General features: G+C 41.4%; 1 protein-coding gene and 1 gene segment (V, D, J or C); one reads left to right on the top strand and one right to left on the bottom strand.

The window, feature by feature from the left end:
• Nucleotides 1-4,841: 4,841 nt before the first annotated feature.
• Nucleotides 4,842-5,948, bottom strand: OR10G2 (olfactory receptor family 10 subfamily G member 2). The gene has a single exon (XM_012752653.2). The coding sequence runs from the start codon at nt 5,848-5,850 to the stop codon at nt 4,894-4,896; it is 957 nt and encodes a 318-aa protein (XP_012608107.2). The 5' UTR covers nt 5,851-5,948; the 3' UTR covers nt 4,842-4,893.
• A 7,613-nt stretch (nt 5,949-13,561) lies between these two features.
• LOC105864676 (T cell receptor alpha variable 1-1-like) lies at nt 13,562-14,554 on the top strand. The segment is given in 2 exon segments: nt 13,562-13,703; nt 13,956-14,554. Coding segments are annotated over 2 exon segments (453 nt in total).
• The last annotated feature ends 646 nt before the right edge of the window (nt 14,555-15,200 follow it).

The following is a 15,200-nucleotide window of genomic DNA, read 5'->3' as shown; positions in this document are numbered from 1 at the left end:
AGTGTCTTGAAGAAACAGGTGCAGCATCTAATAACTAAATGCTGTCACCCTGGTATTTCAGAGTCTCCTGGTCTCTGCTGTTATATTTCCCCATGAACTTCAGAGGGGATTAGGAAGAATTTCAGAACTCCCTTTCCTAAGTAGACACACACTTTGAGTAATAGTCAATTACTCAATAGTCAATTACTCAATAGATCAAGGGAGGCCTGTGTCCATTTTGTGACTAACCAGTAGGCAGAACTGAAAGAAAAATAATTTACACTTAATGGTCTAAGGAACTTACCTTGGGAATTGCAACCTAGGTTTGGGAACCTTAGACGGACTTGCAAACTAGCCATGGTTCTCTGCTTGCTATCCAGGCCTTGAATTGGAAAGTGAGATTTTTCTGAGGACTGTCAGATCTCCTTGAGAAATAGTTTTCAGTCTGCATTAGAATCACATTTTAAAATTTCCTATGCCTACCTACATCCCATGTCAGGTCAATTTAATCAGAATTTCTGGTGGTATAACCTGGGCACTAGTATTTAAATAAAAGGCTCCCGGGTGATTCTAAACTTAGCAAAGTTGGAAAACTACAGTCTTAAAAGATAAATTGGATTAAACCTCCAGAGTTGAAAACTCACCCAAATTTATTGTACCAGGGTGAAAAGTGGCTGAGTGCCCCATCTGGGATGCTGAGGCAGATGAAGAGTTGCTGGTTACTAATGCTGACATCCCTGCCTTTCATCTTGGGCTGCTCCTATAAGCTGTACCTGCTGCTCTCTAGAAGCATAAGCATAAGGTCCAGTGTTAAACTGAGGCATGGGACGTCTGTGCCTAGAATCAAAGGGCAACTAGGAAACATCAAGGACTTTTTTTCTCACACTGTTTGCCTTTATGTTCCTTGGAGAGCATCTTCCAATGAGCAAACCTTTTCTTAAGGCCATCATGGTCTTTTAAGGTTAGTGTAAATTTTAATAAAGATGCATTACGGATACCTTAAATATGAGGGTTTTTCCTTAGGATATATATGAACATAAGTAGAAGATTCTTTTTTTTTTTTTGAGACAGAGTTTCACTTTGTCGCCCAGGCTAGAGTGAGTGCCATGGCATCAGCCTAGCTCACAGCAACCTCAATCTCCTGTGCTCAAAGCAATCCTCCTGCCTCAGCATCCCAAGTAGCTGTGACTACAGGCATGCGCCACCATGCCCGGCTAATTTTTTCTATATAATTAGTTGGCCAATTAATTTCTTTCTATTTATAGTAGAGACCGGGTCTCACTCTTGCTCAGGCTGGTTTTGAACTCCTTATCTCAAGCAATCCGCCCGCCTCAGCCTCCCAGAGTGCTAGGATTACAGGCGTGAGCCACCGCACCCAGCCTAGTAGAAGATTCTTAACTGCATGTCCAAGCTCCTCAGATAATGAAGGCCAGTCCTTGTGGAGACTAAGAAGTTCCAGTAAGTGAAAGTTTGTTATAGCTGGGTCATTGCCTCCCAGAAGAAGCAGCAGTTGGACCTCCTACTACTCCATGAATGTGGAAATGCAAAGTCTCTTTGTGCTTCTGCTGCTGTTGCTGATGCATTTTCTACCTGTCTGATTTGCTAGTCATTCACCCTGCAATCTTTCACTCCATCCCCTGGAGGGAATGGTGGCTTCTCCATCACACAATATTTTCTGTATCCACATTCTTGTATGATTCACAGTTCATCTCTTAACACAAACCCTTCTTCAAATCCTGGGTAATGATTATGAAAGTGATGACTGTAGCAATCATTTATTAAGTGCCTATCATGTTTCAGAAAGTTTACATTGGTTATTTTATTCAATTCTCTTAACAGCTCCTTTGAAATCAGTCTTATTACCCATATTTTATACCTAAAGCAATAAGAGTTCAGAAAGGATAGTTAATTTATGCAAGGACACATAGCTAGTTGATGGCAGAATCAAGATTCTGTTAACAGAAAGTTGTACTCTAACAGAAAGTTGTACAACTCTAAGCTTTGTTCTCTTTCCTTTCTATAATGATGTCTTTCTAAAATGGGTAGATATGCTAAAAGTTTATCAGGTAGTTGTTTTAGCACACTAAAATTTGGAGTCTCTGAACTAAAGCTGTTTTTCACCAACCATCTGTAAATTGATGCTCAAATTTAAGTTAAGTGACCCATAATCCTTCATATTTAGTGTGAGATAGTTTAATTAGTTCCTTTAGATGAATGGAAATGATCATAAGTGTATGAAATTAGGAGGAAGAAGGAAGGGGTTGTGGAAAAGGAGGTGGGAATAGATGTCAGGAAGGATGCTGTTGAAACGAAAGGGCCCAGGTTTTATATAGCAAACAGAAGTAAGCACAGGTGCAGCCTCATGTTTGTTTACTTGTTTCAGAGTTTGAGCTGGTTTCATGGTTTTGACTCATAACCTTCTTTGTGTTGAAGCTAGATGAATTCCTGCTAACAGCTCTGTGCCACAGAATCCCTTGGTATCCTTTAAGATTAGTTGTGTTTTGTTGATGAACTTAATTAGCATTCATACATGTAATCCTAAGAGTCACTACATTTTGTGGATGAATTTACATGTGACCTCAAGATCTCATCTATTCTAGCAACAGTATTGCACATTGGCTTAAGTGCTACATAAAGGAAGTGTTAGAACAATCAATGATTTCTAGATTTCCTTAAAAATAATGTTTTTCAAATATATGGTTGGCAATTTTCAATGACTTAGCTGTTTCAAGCTTAACAAATTATTGTGAACCCTATACTGCCTTGCTTGTCTCCTCCCATAGTAAGTCTCCTTCCTGATACCTTTCTGCATAGCACAATGTGATTCTTTTTTTTTTTTTTTTTTGAATCAGAGTCTCACTCAGTTTCCTGGGTAGAGTGCCATGGCATCAACCTGGCTCACAGCAACCTCAAACTCCTGGGCTCAAGCGATCCTCCTGCCTCAGTCTCCCAAGTAGCTGAGACTACAGGCATGCACCACCATGCCCGGCTAATTTTTTTCTATATATATTAGTTGGCCAATTAGTTTCTTTCTTTTTTCTTTTATTTTATTTTGGCATATTATGGGGGTACAGATTTTAAGGTTTCAATAAATGCCCTTCCCCCCCTCCCCCCACAAGTCTGAGTTTTCAGCATAGTTTCTTCTATTTATAGTAGAGACCAGGTCTCGCTCTTGCTCAGGCTGGTCTTGAACTTCTGACCTCGAGCAATCGCCCGCCTCCGCCTCCCAGAGTGCTAGGAATACAGGTGTGAGCCACCACGCTGGGCCCGTCTATATTTTTAGTTGGCTGATTAGTTTCTTTCTATTTATAGTAGAGATAGGGTCCTGCTCTCGCTCAGGCTGGTTTTGAACTCCTGACCTTGAGCGATCCGCCCGCCTCAGCCTCCCAGAGTGCTAGGATTACAGGTGTGAGCCACCATGCCTGGCCCACAATGTGATTCTTATATCCATATTAGTATATTTTTTACATTTATGAACTTTGAGTCTTTCCTTGCCTTTGTTTTCATTTCACTGTGAAAATGGGCCAACCTGACACCACACAACCAAAGAAGTGTAAGATATGTCAGCAAATGAAAGAATACTTTTACCTTTTTCATTTATTCACTTCAGAACTGTCTATACTTACTTTTAGACTGCCATGTACTTCACTCTTTTGTTTTCAGTTTCTTTTAAATGTTCTCTTGTTTTTCCAGGTGATACCAGGACAAGTAACAGAGGGATAACTTCACAATTTTAAAATTTTGTCTAAGATACATTTCGAGAGACTTTCCTGGTGCTGTGTCTCTCCAGCAGCAAACATTGATTTCTGTTTCTGTTCCTAGTTACTAGGGGAGAGGGGCAGACGCAAACACCTATGAATACTTCACGTCCTCCGAGAACTCATAGTCTATTTGGGGTGAGAAGAAAGGTGAATTCTTGACTGCAATATATGACAGACTGTGACAAAGTCTGTAATAAAGAGACCATGGCAATGCAAGGGAAGAGGAGCTAGCTAAATCCTGCCTGGGAAAATCAGATAAGAAAATGTTTGATATGGATCTGACGGAAGCATACATCTTCACTTGGTCAATGTGGAGAGGGAGGCAGTATATTCTAGATAGAGGGCAGAGCTTGAGCGGAAGAGCATGGGCAAGTATAGGGCACGCTCAAGGAACGGCAGTAAGTCAGTGAGGGTGGGAGAGGGAAGGAAGGGTGGAGATGTCTTGGGAAAAAAGGTATGTTAGGTCCAGATTTTATTGGACTTTGAGTTCCAGATTAAGGACTCTGTCCTTATTCTGCATTCATTGGAGAGTACTATAGATTTTGTGTTTCAGAAGGGTAATTTTGACTGGGATATAGATGAGGATTAAAAGGACAAAAAGACTGGTTAGGAATCAAGAGAGATATTCTAGAGGTGGAAGAGACAAATTTTGGTATGTTACAACACGAGAAGGGTAAGAGACAGGAAAGAAACACAAATGATCCAGGATTTTCAAGTTCAAATGCTTGGAAATATTCATGCCACAGACAAGTAAAGAAACACAGAATTTATAGAAGTTTAGAATTAGGAGCAAAGAGAATGAAAAAAGGGGCTAAAGTAGCATTATGCTACTTTTTTTCTCTTTCACATTTTCTGGCATAATATTTCTCCTAAGACATTGACTTATTATCATCTTATTTGGCCTTTGATAAGGCATTTTCTTATCTCATAAGGTAATCAGAGGTGGTAGATGGAATGTATCCATTTGTTTTAAATTAAATAATGCAAAACAATTTGAACTAATTTAATGAGATGAAAAGATTTTGGGTTCAAAGAGTTCAGAATTTTCTTACAAATAAAATTAAATTCAGGTTAAGTCATTACAGGTTCACTGAGCATTTGTCACGTGCAGCAGTAGCTGAAAACAGTGGTGGTGAGGGTGATGTAGGTGTAGTTACTTATTTTCATTCACAGGCCCTCGACCTGTTGTTATCCTCTTCAGAGCAGACTTCACTTCCTGGTTCCTCAGTGTGTAGATGAGGGGGTTCAGTAATGGAGTGACCACAGTGTAAAACACAGCCACTGCCCCATCCAGGGGACTCTTGGAGCCAGCCCGAAGATAGATGAAAATACAGGGGACATAGTAGACGGTGACGACGGTTAGGTGGGAGCCGCAGGTGGAGAAGGCGCGGCGCCTCCCATCAGCGGTGCGTATCTGCAGGATGGCGTGGACTATGTTGGCATAGGAGAGCAGAATTAACATGAAGCAACTGGCGGCCACAACTCCAATGTCCACAAAGGTCACAAGCTCATTGACAGTTGTGTCAGCACAGGCCAGTCTCAACACTGCAGGGATGTCACAGATAAAGTAATCCACCTGGTTGGGCCCACAGTAGGGCAAGCGGAAGGTCAGGGTGGCCTGGATAGACCCATGGATGGAGCCAGCCACCCAAGCTCCAGCCACAAGGATTGTGCACAACCTCCCATTCATGAGCATGGGGTAGCGCAGGGGCTGGCATATTGCCAGGTACCTGTCGTAGGCCATCAAGGTGTAGAGGAAGCACTGGGTGCTGCCCAGGAAGTGAAAGGCATACAGCTGAGCCACACAGCCACCAAATGGGATCGCCTTGCTTGCAGGAGTAAAATTCAAAATAAGCCGGGGAACGATGACTGAGGAGAGCCACATGTCCAGGAAGGAGAGCACTCCGAGAAGGATGTACATGGGGCGAGCATGGAGCTTCGGGTCAGCCCACACGGTGAGCAGGATGAGCAGGTTCCCCAGCTGAGTCAGGATGTAAATGGTGAGGAAGACCAGGAAGAGGAGGATTCTTAGATTTGGGGTGTGGGGCAAGCCCAGGAGAATGAATTCTGTTACCACGGTGTCCAGAGATGTGTTTTTGGTCTTTCTCATGTCTTTTTGTAGTCTGCTAAGATGAGTGGTGAAGTCAGACAAGAGGGACACAGCACAGTGAAGTTGTAAGGGAATGCTTTTGTCTGATGATTAGTGCCTACGAGTTATGAGATAAACAGAACAGCATTGCATTTTTTTCTATAGACATTACTGCATGTAAACGTCAAAAATTTTTTTTAAAAGAAGTTGTGGCACCATTAATTATTTAAGCTAACTTGATAGAAGAAACCTTCCCGAGGCTGGTTAGTTTCCTGAATGAATGGATGGAAACTCTCGTCCATGATGAGATACTGAGAAGCAGGATTTGGCAGATCAAGGAATAGGGGGACATGTGAATGATAGAGAAGGATCAAAAACTCCAACCAAAAAGGGTGTTCAGCAAGGTGGTGGTAGGGTTGATGCAGAGCAGTATGGAACAAATGCCCTACAATTCCCACATCTATGTTTTCTTCCCCTACCATCATTGCAGTGCCTCCTCTTTGCCTTTAGCTAAAATCTCATATCATCATAGCATGCAAAAATATTCCTCATCTGCCCTCATTTACCACTCATTTCACTCCTTGCAATTCCTTCTTAGTGCTCAGATACACGGGATGCCTCAGGGCCCTTCCAGTGGCACACTCTCACTTGGGACTTACACACGTGCTACGTTTTCTGTCCTTTCACCTTGGTAGTGTACACTTTTCCTTCAGGATTCAGTTTGGGTGTCTCCACCTTCAAGAAATTTTTCCTAGCTGGGAGCGGTGGCTCACGTCTGTAATCCTAGCACTCTGGGAGGCTGAGGCATGAGGATCGCTCAAGGTCAGGAGTTCGAAACCAGCCTGAGCAAGAGCGAGACCCCGTCTCTACTAAAAATAGAAAGAAATTAATTGGCCAACTAAAAAAACATATATAGAAAATTAGCCGGGCATGGTGGCGCATGCCTGTTGTCCCAGCTACTCAGGAGGCTGAGGCAGGAGGATTGCTTGAGGCCGGAGTTTGAGGTTGCTGTGAGCTGACACCACGGCACTCTAGCCCAGGCTACCGACTGAGATTCTGTCTCAAAAAAAAAAAAAAAAAAGAAGTTTTTCCTGATTCCTGAGGACCACGCTTATGCTTTTCAGAGTGCTTAACACATTATATTGTCATTGTCTAAGTTTTTGTTTGTCTCTCCTATTAGTCATCCCATCTAGCACAGTAAAAATGATAAATACTGCAATTATTTTCTGAATGGCTGATTGAATGGATGTTGCCAACTCTCTCTGAATGGATACAGTGGTTTCTCTGTTTGATCTTGTTTGTTTGCCCCCTGTGCCCTCTTGGCTGGGAATTTTAGGACAAGACACTGTCTCATTCATTATGCTGTAGAATCCAGTTTCATTATAACAAACTCCGAGGAACATTCATGCTTTTTATTGCCTTAGGATATGATTCAGATTTATTGGTTGATTTATATGGTCAACTGGTTTGAAATTGGATTTTTCTGTATAGGGTCACAGAGGAATTTTTATTGTTTATTATGAAAGCATTGATTAATGCAGGGCTTGATTTTTAGTATGTTTGCGTGTAAAATACATTTTGCAGTCTATAATATAGCAACTCTCTCTAAAGACCTTTAAAGATTTTCAAGTGTCTTAACCAGATGATAAGGATGAAATGTGTTTGTTTCATTCATTTTGTTGAATAAGTTGTTTAATAAAGATTTTCCCCTCACACTAGGGTTTGAGATGTATTCATTTGTCATTTAACCACAAAGTAACCTTGCAATTTAAATGACTATTTTCACAAAGTAATTAAAATTATAACAGATGAATTATAAATAACATGAATATTAAGTTTAACTATTTAATACCTATTAGGAATTCCCCAAAGAGATTTTATCTTGCTTATTCTCTAAGGTCACTTAATTCATAGTAGTAGTAGTAATAATAATAAGTATTAAGAACTATTAGTAGTAGTAAAATAATAATACTAATACTGAATATACCTGGCTCTTCATGGTTCACAGAAAATCGTAAACTTGCCTTTTTCCCACTAAGAAAGAAGAAATAAAAGGCCGGGCGCTGTGGCTCACGCCTGTAATCCTAGCACTCTGGGAGGCCAAGGCGGGCGGATTGCTCGAGGTCAGGAGTTCGAAACCAGCCTGAGCAAGAGCGAGATCCTGTCTCTACTATAAATAGAAAGAAATTAATTGGCCAACTAATATATATAGAAAAAATTAGCCGGGCATGGTGGTGCATGCCTGTAGTCCCAGCTACTCGGGAGGCTGAGGCAGGAGGATTGCTTGAGCTCAGGAGCTTGAGGTTGCTGTGAGCTAGGCTGATGCCACGGCACTCACTCTAGCCTGGGCAACAAAGCAAGACTCTGTCTCAAAGAAAAAAAAATCTGGTGTTTTTTTTCCCAGGTGTCCTGTCGGAAGAAAGCTCTTTTTTACTCCTCTGGGTTCTGTGTCCTCTGCCTAGGAGGACCCAGGAAACTGAGGTAGGTTACAGCTGGTGGGTTTGAGGAAAGGTTACATTTTCAGGCAGATTTGACAAAGAATGGTGGTCTTACCTTAGAAGTTAACTTTGGAAGTTCAAGGGTTACAGAGGAGGACTGCTTAGATTTCCAGAGGTTAGATTTTTGGAGACACAGGGAATATGTTTTCAGAAGGATTGGTTTTCTTGACAAGAGAAGAGAACCGTCTGGGGTCAGCCTAGAAGAAACAAAAGAAGAGACCACATTTGAGTGTCCTTTCATCCCCCTCCCTTATACTCTAGCATTCATGTCATTTTGTTTTAGGTCTGCTCCTCTTTTTTAGCTGTTGAATCTTAAGATATTAAGGTAAAGAAAGGGGCAGACTTAAAGGGTTTCAAAAAATTAAAAAAATTTTTAGTATATCTACCCTGGTGAATTAGATAAGCAAAATATTCTAAAATTTCGCAAGTTTTACACTGAATTTTTTTTTTTTTTTTTTTTTTTTTTTTTTTTTGAGACAGAGTCTCACTTTGTTGCCCAGGCTAGAGTGAGTGCCGTGGCGTCAGCCTAGCTCACAGCAACCTCAAACTCCTGGGCTCCAGTGATCCTTCTGCCTCAGCCTCCCGGGTAGCTGGGACTACAGGCATGCGCCACCATGCCCGGCTAATTTTTTTTTTTATATATATATATCAGTTGGCCAATTAATTTCTTTCTATTTATAGTAGAGACGGGGTCTCGCTCTTGCTCAGGCTGGTTTTGAACTCCTGACCTTGAGCAATCCGCCCGCCTCGGCCTCCCAAGAGCTAGGATTACAGGCGTGAGCCACAGCGCCCGGCCTACACTGAATTTGATGTTGCTAAAATCCTCTTGTAAAATGATCAGAATTTAAATAATCAAAGCACATAAAAATAACAAAAGGTTAATGTTCAATACAAAAAGCATCTGAAAATGAGATCCTGATAACAGCAAGAATAAACAATACATTTTTAAAAAGCAATTATCCTGGAAACTCTAGGGAGAGGCTCTGGGGACAGAATGAAAGAGTGGCATTGAGAAAGGCAGGGCAGGGAGGGAGAAGAACACCTTCAAGAGACCTCTGTGGCATCATGGGGTCACAGGATGAGCCATTTTCTGTGTCCCCCACCCTGCCCCAAATCAGGCTGGTTTGATGTCAGCACGTCTCTTGCAGTGGATTTCCATTTGGAGAGGCCCAGAGGAGGGCAAGCCTCTATCCAGCAATCTGAAACTTTGTTTGGATTTCTACAGTGACCTTTGGGATCTGGGCTACTAGGGAAGAGTTATGACATCCTGAAGACAAGGAGTGAAGACTGGTCCAGTGTTGTATTGGATATATTAACATCAAAGTACTCCTATGTACCCCTGTGACAAGACCCACCTCAAATCTGTTTCCAAAAAGAAGATTCACCTTCCATCATCCTTCATTCACAGTTAGACATCCTGGTAGAGCTAGGGCAGAATAGAGGAAATGAATAGAATTTGGGGTGGCCTGGATATATTTTATCTAATCCACAAGAGTAGATTCTTGTCCTTTTATCAAAGGTTAACCGAAAAGACGTTGCTTAAGAAAAGGCATCTAGTGCCTTCTTCACTGGGGAAAGGAAAGGTTGTGAATTGAGCCTGGCTTTGTGTTTGCACAATCATCAAAGAATCTTCCTCATGATCCTTATGACTTTATCAGTGCCCAGCTCTGCCCTTTACTACTGCCCTAATAAAAAGAGAAAACAAAACAAAACAAAAACATAGTGTTAAGATTTTTCTTTTAAGAATCATTTTTTGAAACACAAAAATTCCCCAAGTTTGGAAAAAAGGAACTTAATTCTAGCAGTTTGGGAAAGAGTTGAAGAAGAAGCTGGAGAAAAGAGATTGATTACATTAACACTTGGATGAAATGACAGAAAGTCTAAAAGTTCCAAGATTAGTTCGCGGCCTTATTTTGAAAGGAGCTGGTTCTAGGACTGCTTTTGCCAACCTCTTAGAGTCACATGTACAGACCTGCAAAATTGTGGGGGATGCTGGCTGTCTGGGAGCGGAGTGGTCCAGCCGATGGAGACTCAGCCCAGCCTATTGCAAAGGGCTCCCACATCTGTTTTGGAAAGGCTGTAGAATTCTTTTAGGAGTTTGGCCTGACAAATAAGTAGTCAGAATTTCTGAAAGCACCTGCCTTTCTTTCAGGGCTCTTTGACGAAAGTGACTTCTATATATCTCAAGTCATATTTTATATCAGTATTGGCTGTTGCCTCTGTAGCTCTGATTAAAAGAAAAAAAATTAAAAACCACTGCCAAGAGATTTGAAGAAAATACTTTAACCTCAAGGGAAATCCTACCTTGAAGTATTTCTCTAATGAGATCTCTCCTCCCCACATCCTCATTAGTTTGTTTTGAGAGAGAGCTGTAAATGTTTCCAGAAGATCGGTGGAAAGGGAACTGTAGGGAATAGCCTCATCAGTATGGTTTTGGATGACCTGTAATTTCTTAGAGGTGTTATGAGATCTCAATTGATCACCTTCCCTCCCCAAATACTCATCAGGACTCCTCCATCATCTCCTTCTGGTTTCTGCTCAATCAGCGAAGTCTCTCCTGACTCCTCCTTCCCCTTCCTTGTTTGATTTTTCTCAGCAGCACTTACCACCATCTGCCACACTGTATTGACTTTTTGTTTATTGTTTTTCTCCCTTTGCTAGAATGTGGGCTTCATAAGAGGAGGGAGATATGCTCAGTGTGGAATCCCCAGCACCACTAGCACAGTGCCAGGCACATGATGTGTTCTCAGTAAATACTTTTGAATGAATTACTAGGGGAAACTACCTAGTAGGGGAAACCTATTAAATGCTGTGGACAGGAAGAAAAAAAGCTGTGGTTTCAAATATGCATCGCACATTTAAAATTACCTGGAGTAGATTTGACATGAAATCAGTCCTCCTGTGAATATGCAGGTCTCGATAGCATATTCCGGGGCAAGTAGTTTTGGAAGTCCATCTATTTATTTTACAAAAGTTATCGTTAATTTAAGTAATACTGAGGAATTGGCTAGAAATGAAGAAATGAAACCTGGAGTATGATATAAGCCTCAGGACCCTTCACTGTAAAATGATGGAGCTGGACAAAGACTGGATGATTTCTAAGGTTCCTTTTAATTCGAAATTACTAAGGGAGAAGGTGTTTAGAGTTTGGCACGTTGGGGGGGGGGGTGGAGGGTGGAGGGAGGGAGAGAGATATGCACTACTACAATTTGCCACAAGATGACAGTGTTGCTTTTATTAAAACCAAGTACTGCACTGTATTCTGCTACATCGAGTAAATAGAAATAAATCCAGAAGGTTCATGAGGGATATAAATTACTTTAGTAAAGATATTATATATGAGGTATCCATTAGTTTAGGAAAACTATGTGTCAGAAAGAATTACTTTCCTGTTGCAGCACTTGGGAAATAGTTGGAAATATAGATTTCTTCCTCATTCCGTCCCTCTCTCCCTTTCTTCATTTTTTCCCACCTATTCTTCTTCTCTCCTCCTTTATTCCTTTCCTATTCTTTCTTTCAAATTCTCACTTTATCACATCAAAGTTTTCAAGTCAAACAAACAGAGATGTATAAGAAAAGGTTAGTATTTTCACCATTTTCTTTTAATTCCAACCCTCTGAAGTAACTAATGTTAATACTTTCTTTTATTTTTCCATTTCTTCCTTTTTATTCATATGTATACATACACATGCATAGACATGTACATTATATTTATCTTGAACTTTTTTTTTTTTTTTCTGAGATAGAGTCTCACTCTGTTGCCTGGGCTAGAGTGTCGTGGCGTCAGCCTAGCTCATAGCAACCTCAAACTCCTGGGCTCAAGCAATCCTTCTGCCTCAACCTCCCAAGTAGCTGGGACTACAGGCATGCGCCACCATGCCCGGCTAATTTTTTCCATATGTTTTTACCTAGCCAATTAATTTCTTTCTATTTTTAGTAGAGATGGGGTCTTGCTCTTGCTCAGGCTCGTCTCCAACTCCTGACCTTGAGCGATCCTCCCGCCTTGGCCTCCCAGAGTGCTAGGATTACAGGCGTGAGCCACCACACCCAGCCTCCATCTCTTCTTTATTGTCACAAATAACAACAATGATGATACTACAACAACAATATACACACAATGTGTACATAACCCACCTCTAATTGCATATGGTTTCCAATTTTTCTTCTTTCTTTCTTTACTTATTTATTCATATATTTAGGGGGTACAAATGAAGTTTTGTTACTTGGATATATTGGGTAGTGGTGAAATCTGAGCTTTTAGTGTAACCATCACTCAAATAGTATACATTGTGTCCAATAGGTAATTTTTCATACCTCACCCCCCTCCCAACCTCGCGCCTTTTGGAGTCCCCAGGGTCTCTTGCTCCACTATGTCCATGTGTACACATGATTGGCTCCCACTTATGAGAACATGTGATATTTGACTTTCTGTTTCTGAGTAACTTTACTTAGGATCATAGCTTCCACTTCTATCCATGTTACTGCGAAAGACATGATTTGATTCTTTTTTATGTCTGAGTAGTATTCCATGGGATATATATTTATATATACCATGTCTTCTTTACCCAATCATCTGTTGATGGACATTTAGGTTGATTCATAACTAAGCTATTGTGAATGGTGCTGGGATGAAAATACAAGTGTAGGTATATTTTAAATTTTTATTTATTTTTATTTTTTCCCCATTCATTTTCTATTTGTGTTTATTCATGGGGTCCATGTGCAGTTTTGCTACAGTGATGTATTGTATGGTGGTGAAGTCAGGCCCTTCAGTGTGTATATCACTGAAGCAGTGCTCATTGTACCCACTAAGCCACCTCCTACCACCAATCTCCCTCTGCCTTCCCCCACCAAGTGTCTTTTTTATATAATGGTTTCTTTTCCTTTGGGTAGATACCCAGTAGTGGTATTACTGGTTGGCATGATAGTTCTATTTTTAGTTCTTTGAGAAATCTATCTTGAGAAGAGAAACACTTGGCATGGGGAGATTGACCACGTCTGCTTTTGCCTTTTGTTATTCTTCACATTTGCCTTCTCTGTTCTTCATACACATTATGCTTTTCAGTCTTCACCAGAATCACTTGGACTAAAACTTGTGGATTTATCAGTAGAAAATGTTCATGTGAAGAGATTCCTGTAAGGGAACCCATAGCTACTCCTGTGGTGCTTACAGTCACCCTGGCAAGAAAGGAGCTCCTCCCCTCGTGTTTCTTCTGGGTTTTGCACCCAGGTTGAGCTCCCCTCCCTCACCCACACGGAGAGTTTACCTTCTGCAGACTCCAGTGGCTCAGAAACCAGGGATGCAGGGCCAGGATCGTGGGGTGCCACAGCAGATGTGGGGATTTTTCCTTCTTTATGTTTTTCTGAAGATGGGAGGTAAGTCTCAACTTAATAGCAAATGCTGCTGGAAGTTTTCAAAATAATTTACTTCCAGCAAAATGATTGCAACTTTTGACATTTGTAATGAAACAGCCTTTGCTATACACATTTTCCTTATGTGGTGCTAATTGTCCTCTGTTGCTATTGCTGCTGCTACTTCCGCCACCATTTACTTCTCCTCCATCGGTGGCAGTTCTTTTGTGACCACATGGAGCCTATCCTTCTTAACAATGATGTGTCTTGTCATAGGCACTGCAGGACAAAGCATTGAGCAGCCCAGTGAGTTGACAGCTGTGGAAGGAGCCTTCATCCAGGTCGACTGCACGTATCGGACATCTGGGTTCAATGGACTGTCCTGGTACCAGCAACGTGACAGAGGAGCACCCATATTTCTCTCTTACAGTGTTCTGGATGGTTTGGAGGGGAGAGGTCGCTTTTCTTCATTCCTTAATCGCTCTGCTGGGTACAGTTACCTCCTTCTGAAGGAGCTCCAGATGAAAGACTCTGCCTCCTACCTCTGTGCCGTGAGAGACACGGTGACGATGAGGCCTCCTCAGCTGCACCAAAATTCAAAACGCAACCACAGCAGTGAGAAGTTTTGTTTCCTGAGCGCATGCCTGCTGTGAGTTAAGATTGAGGACTTTGGAACCAGACTTGAGTGCAAGTAGTTATTTGAGAAGTAATCCCAGGAAACACCAGTAGGAAAGTGGAAAAGTGAGCTAGGGAGGGAAGGAAGCAGATGAAGTGCACATTTGTTACACTTTACTGGCTTCTTGTGGACAACCAGAATTTAATTCTGCTAGAGAACTGTGGAGCCAGTGGAACACAAGCTTAGAATTATCCTTCTGAAAGGATAAGAAAATTGGAATACTTATCCACTATATTAGTTATATTTTTCATGCATAATATATTACTCCAAACAAAACAGCTTAAGCATTTATTTAGCCAACAAACATTTATTATCTCGGTTTCTGTGGGTCAGGAATTTGGGAGCAGCTTGGCTGGGTAGTGTTGAGTCAGGGTTTTTTTATGAAGTTTTAGTTAAGATGAAATCATCTAAAGGCTTGACTAGGACTGGAGGATGCACTTCCAAGATGATTCACTTCCATAGCTGTAGGCAAGAAGCCTCAGATCCTTATCACATAGCTCTCTCTGTCTCTTTTCTTATTTTGAGACTGAGGTCTGTCTGTATCGCCCCAGGTAGTCATGAACTCCTGGGTTCAAGTGATCCTCACACTTCAGCCTCCTGAGTAGCTGTGACTACAGTGCAAGCCACTGTGCCCAGCCAGATGGATCTCTTTATAGTGTGTCTTCATGGCATGGTAGCTGGCTTTTTCCAGAGAGGGTAATCTAGGGAAGGGGGTGGAGAGAGAGTGAGAGGGGCAGAGAGAGAGAAAGAGAGAGAGAGAAATGTTTTTTATAATCTAGCCTCAGAAGTGTCATACCATTACTGCTGCTAAATTCTGTGGGTCATACAGATCCACCTGATAGAAT

Source organism: Microcebus murinus, chromosome 6, assembly GCF_040939455.1.
Source record: "Microcebus murinus isolate Inina chromosome 6, M.murinus_Inina_mat1.0, whole genome shotgun sequence".
In the NCBI taxonomy this organism is placed as follows: Eukaryota; Metazoa; Chordata; class Mammalia; order Primates; family Cheirogaleidae; genus Microcebus; species Microcebus murinus.
Note: the sequence above shows the minus strand (reverse complement) of the source record. Positions and strands in the feature narration are given on the sequence as shown.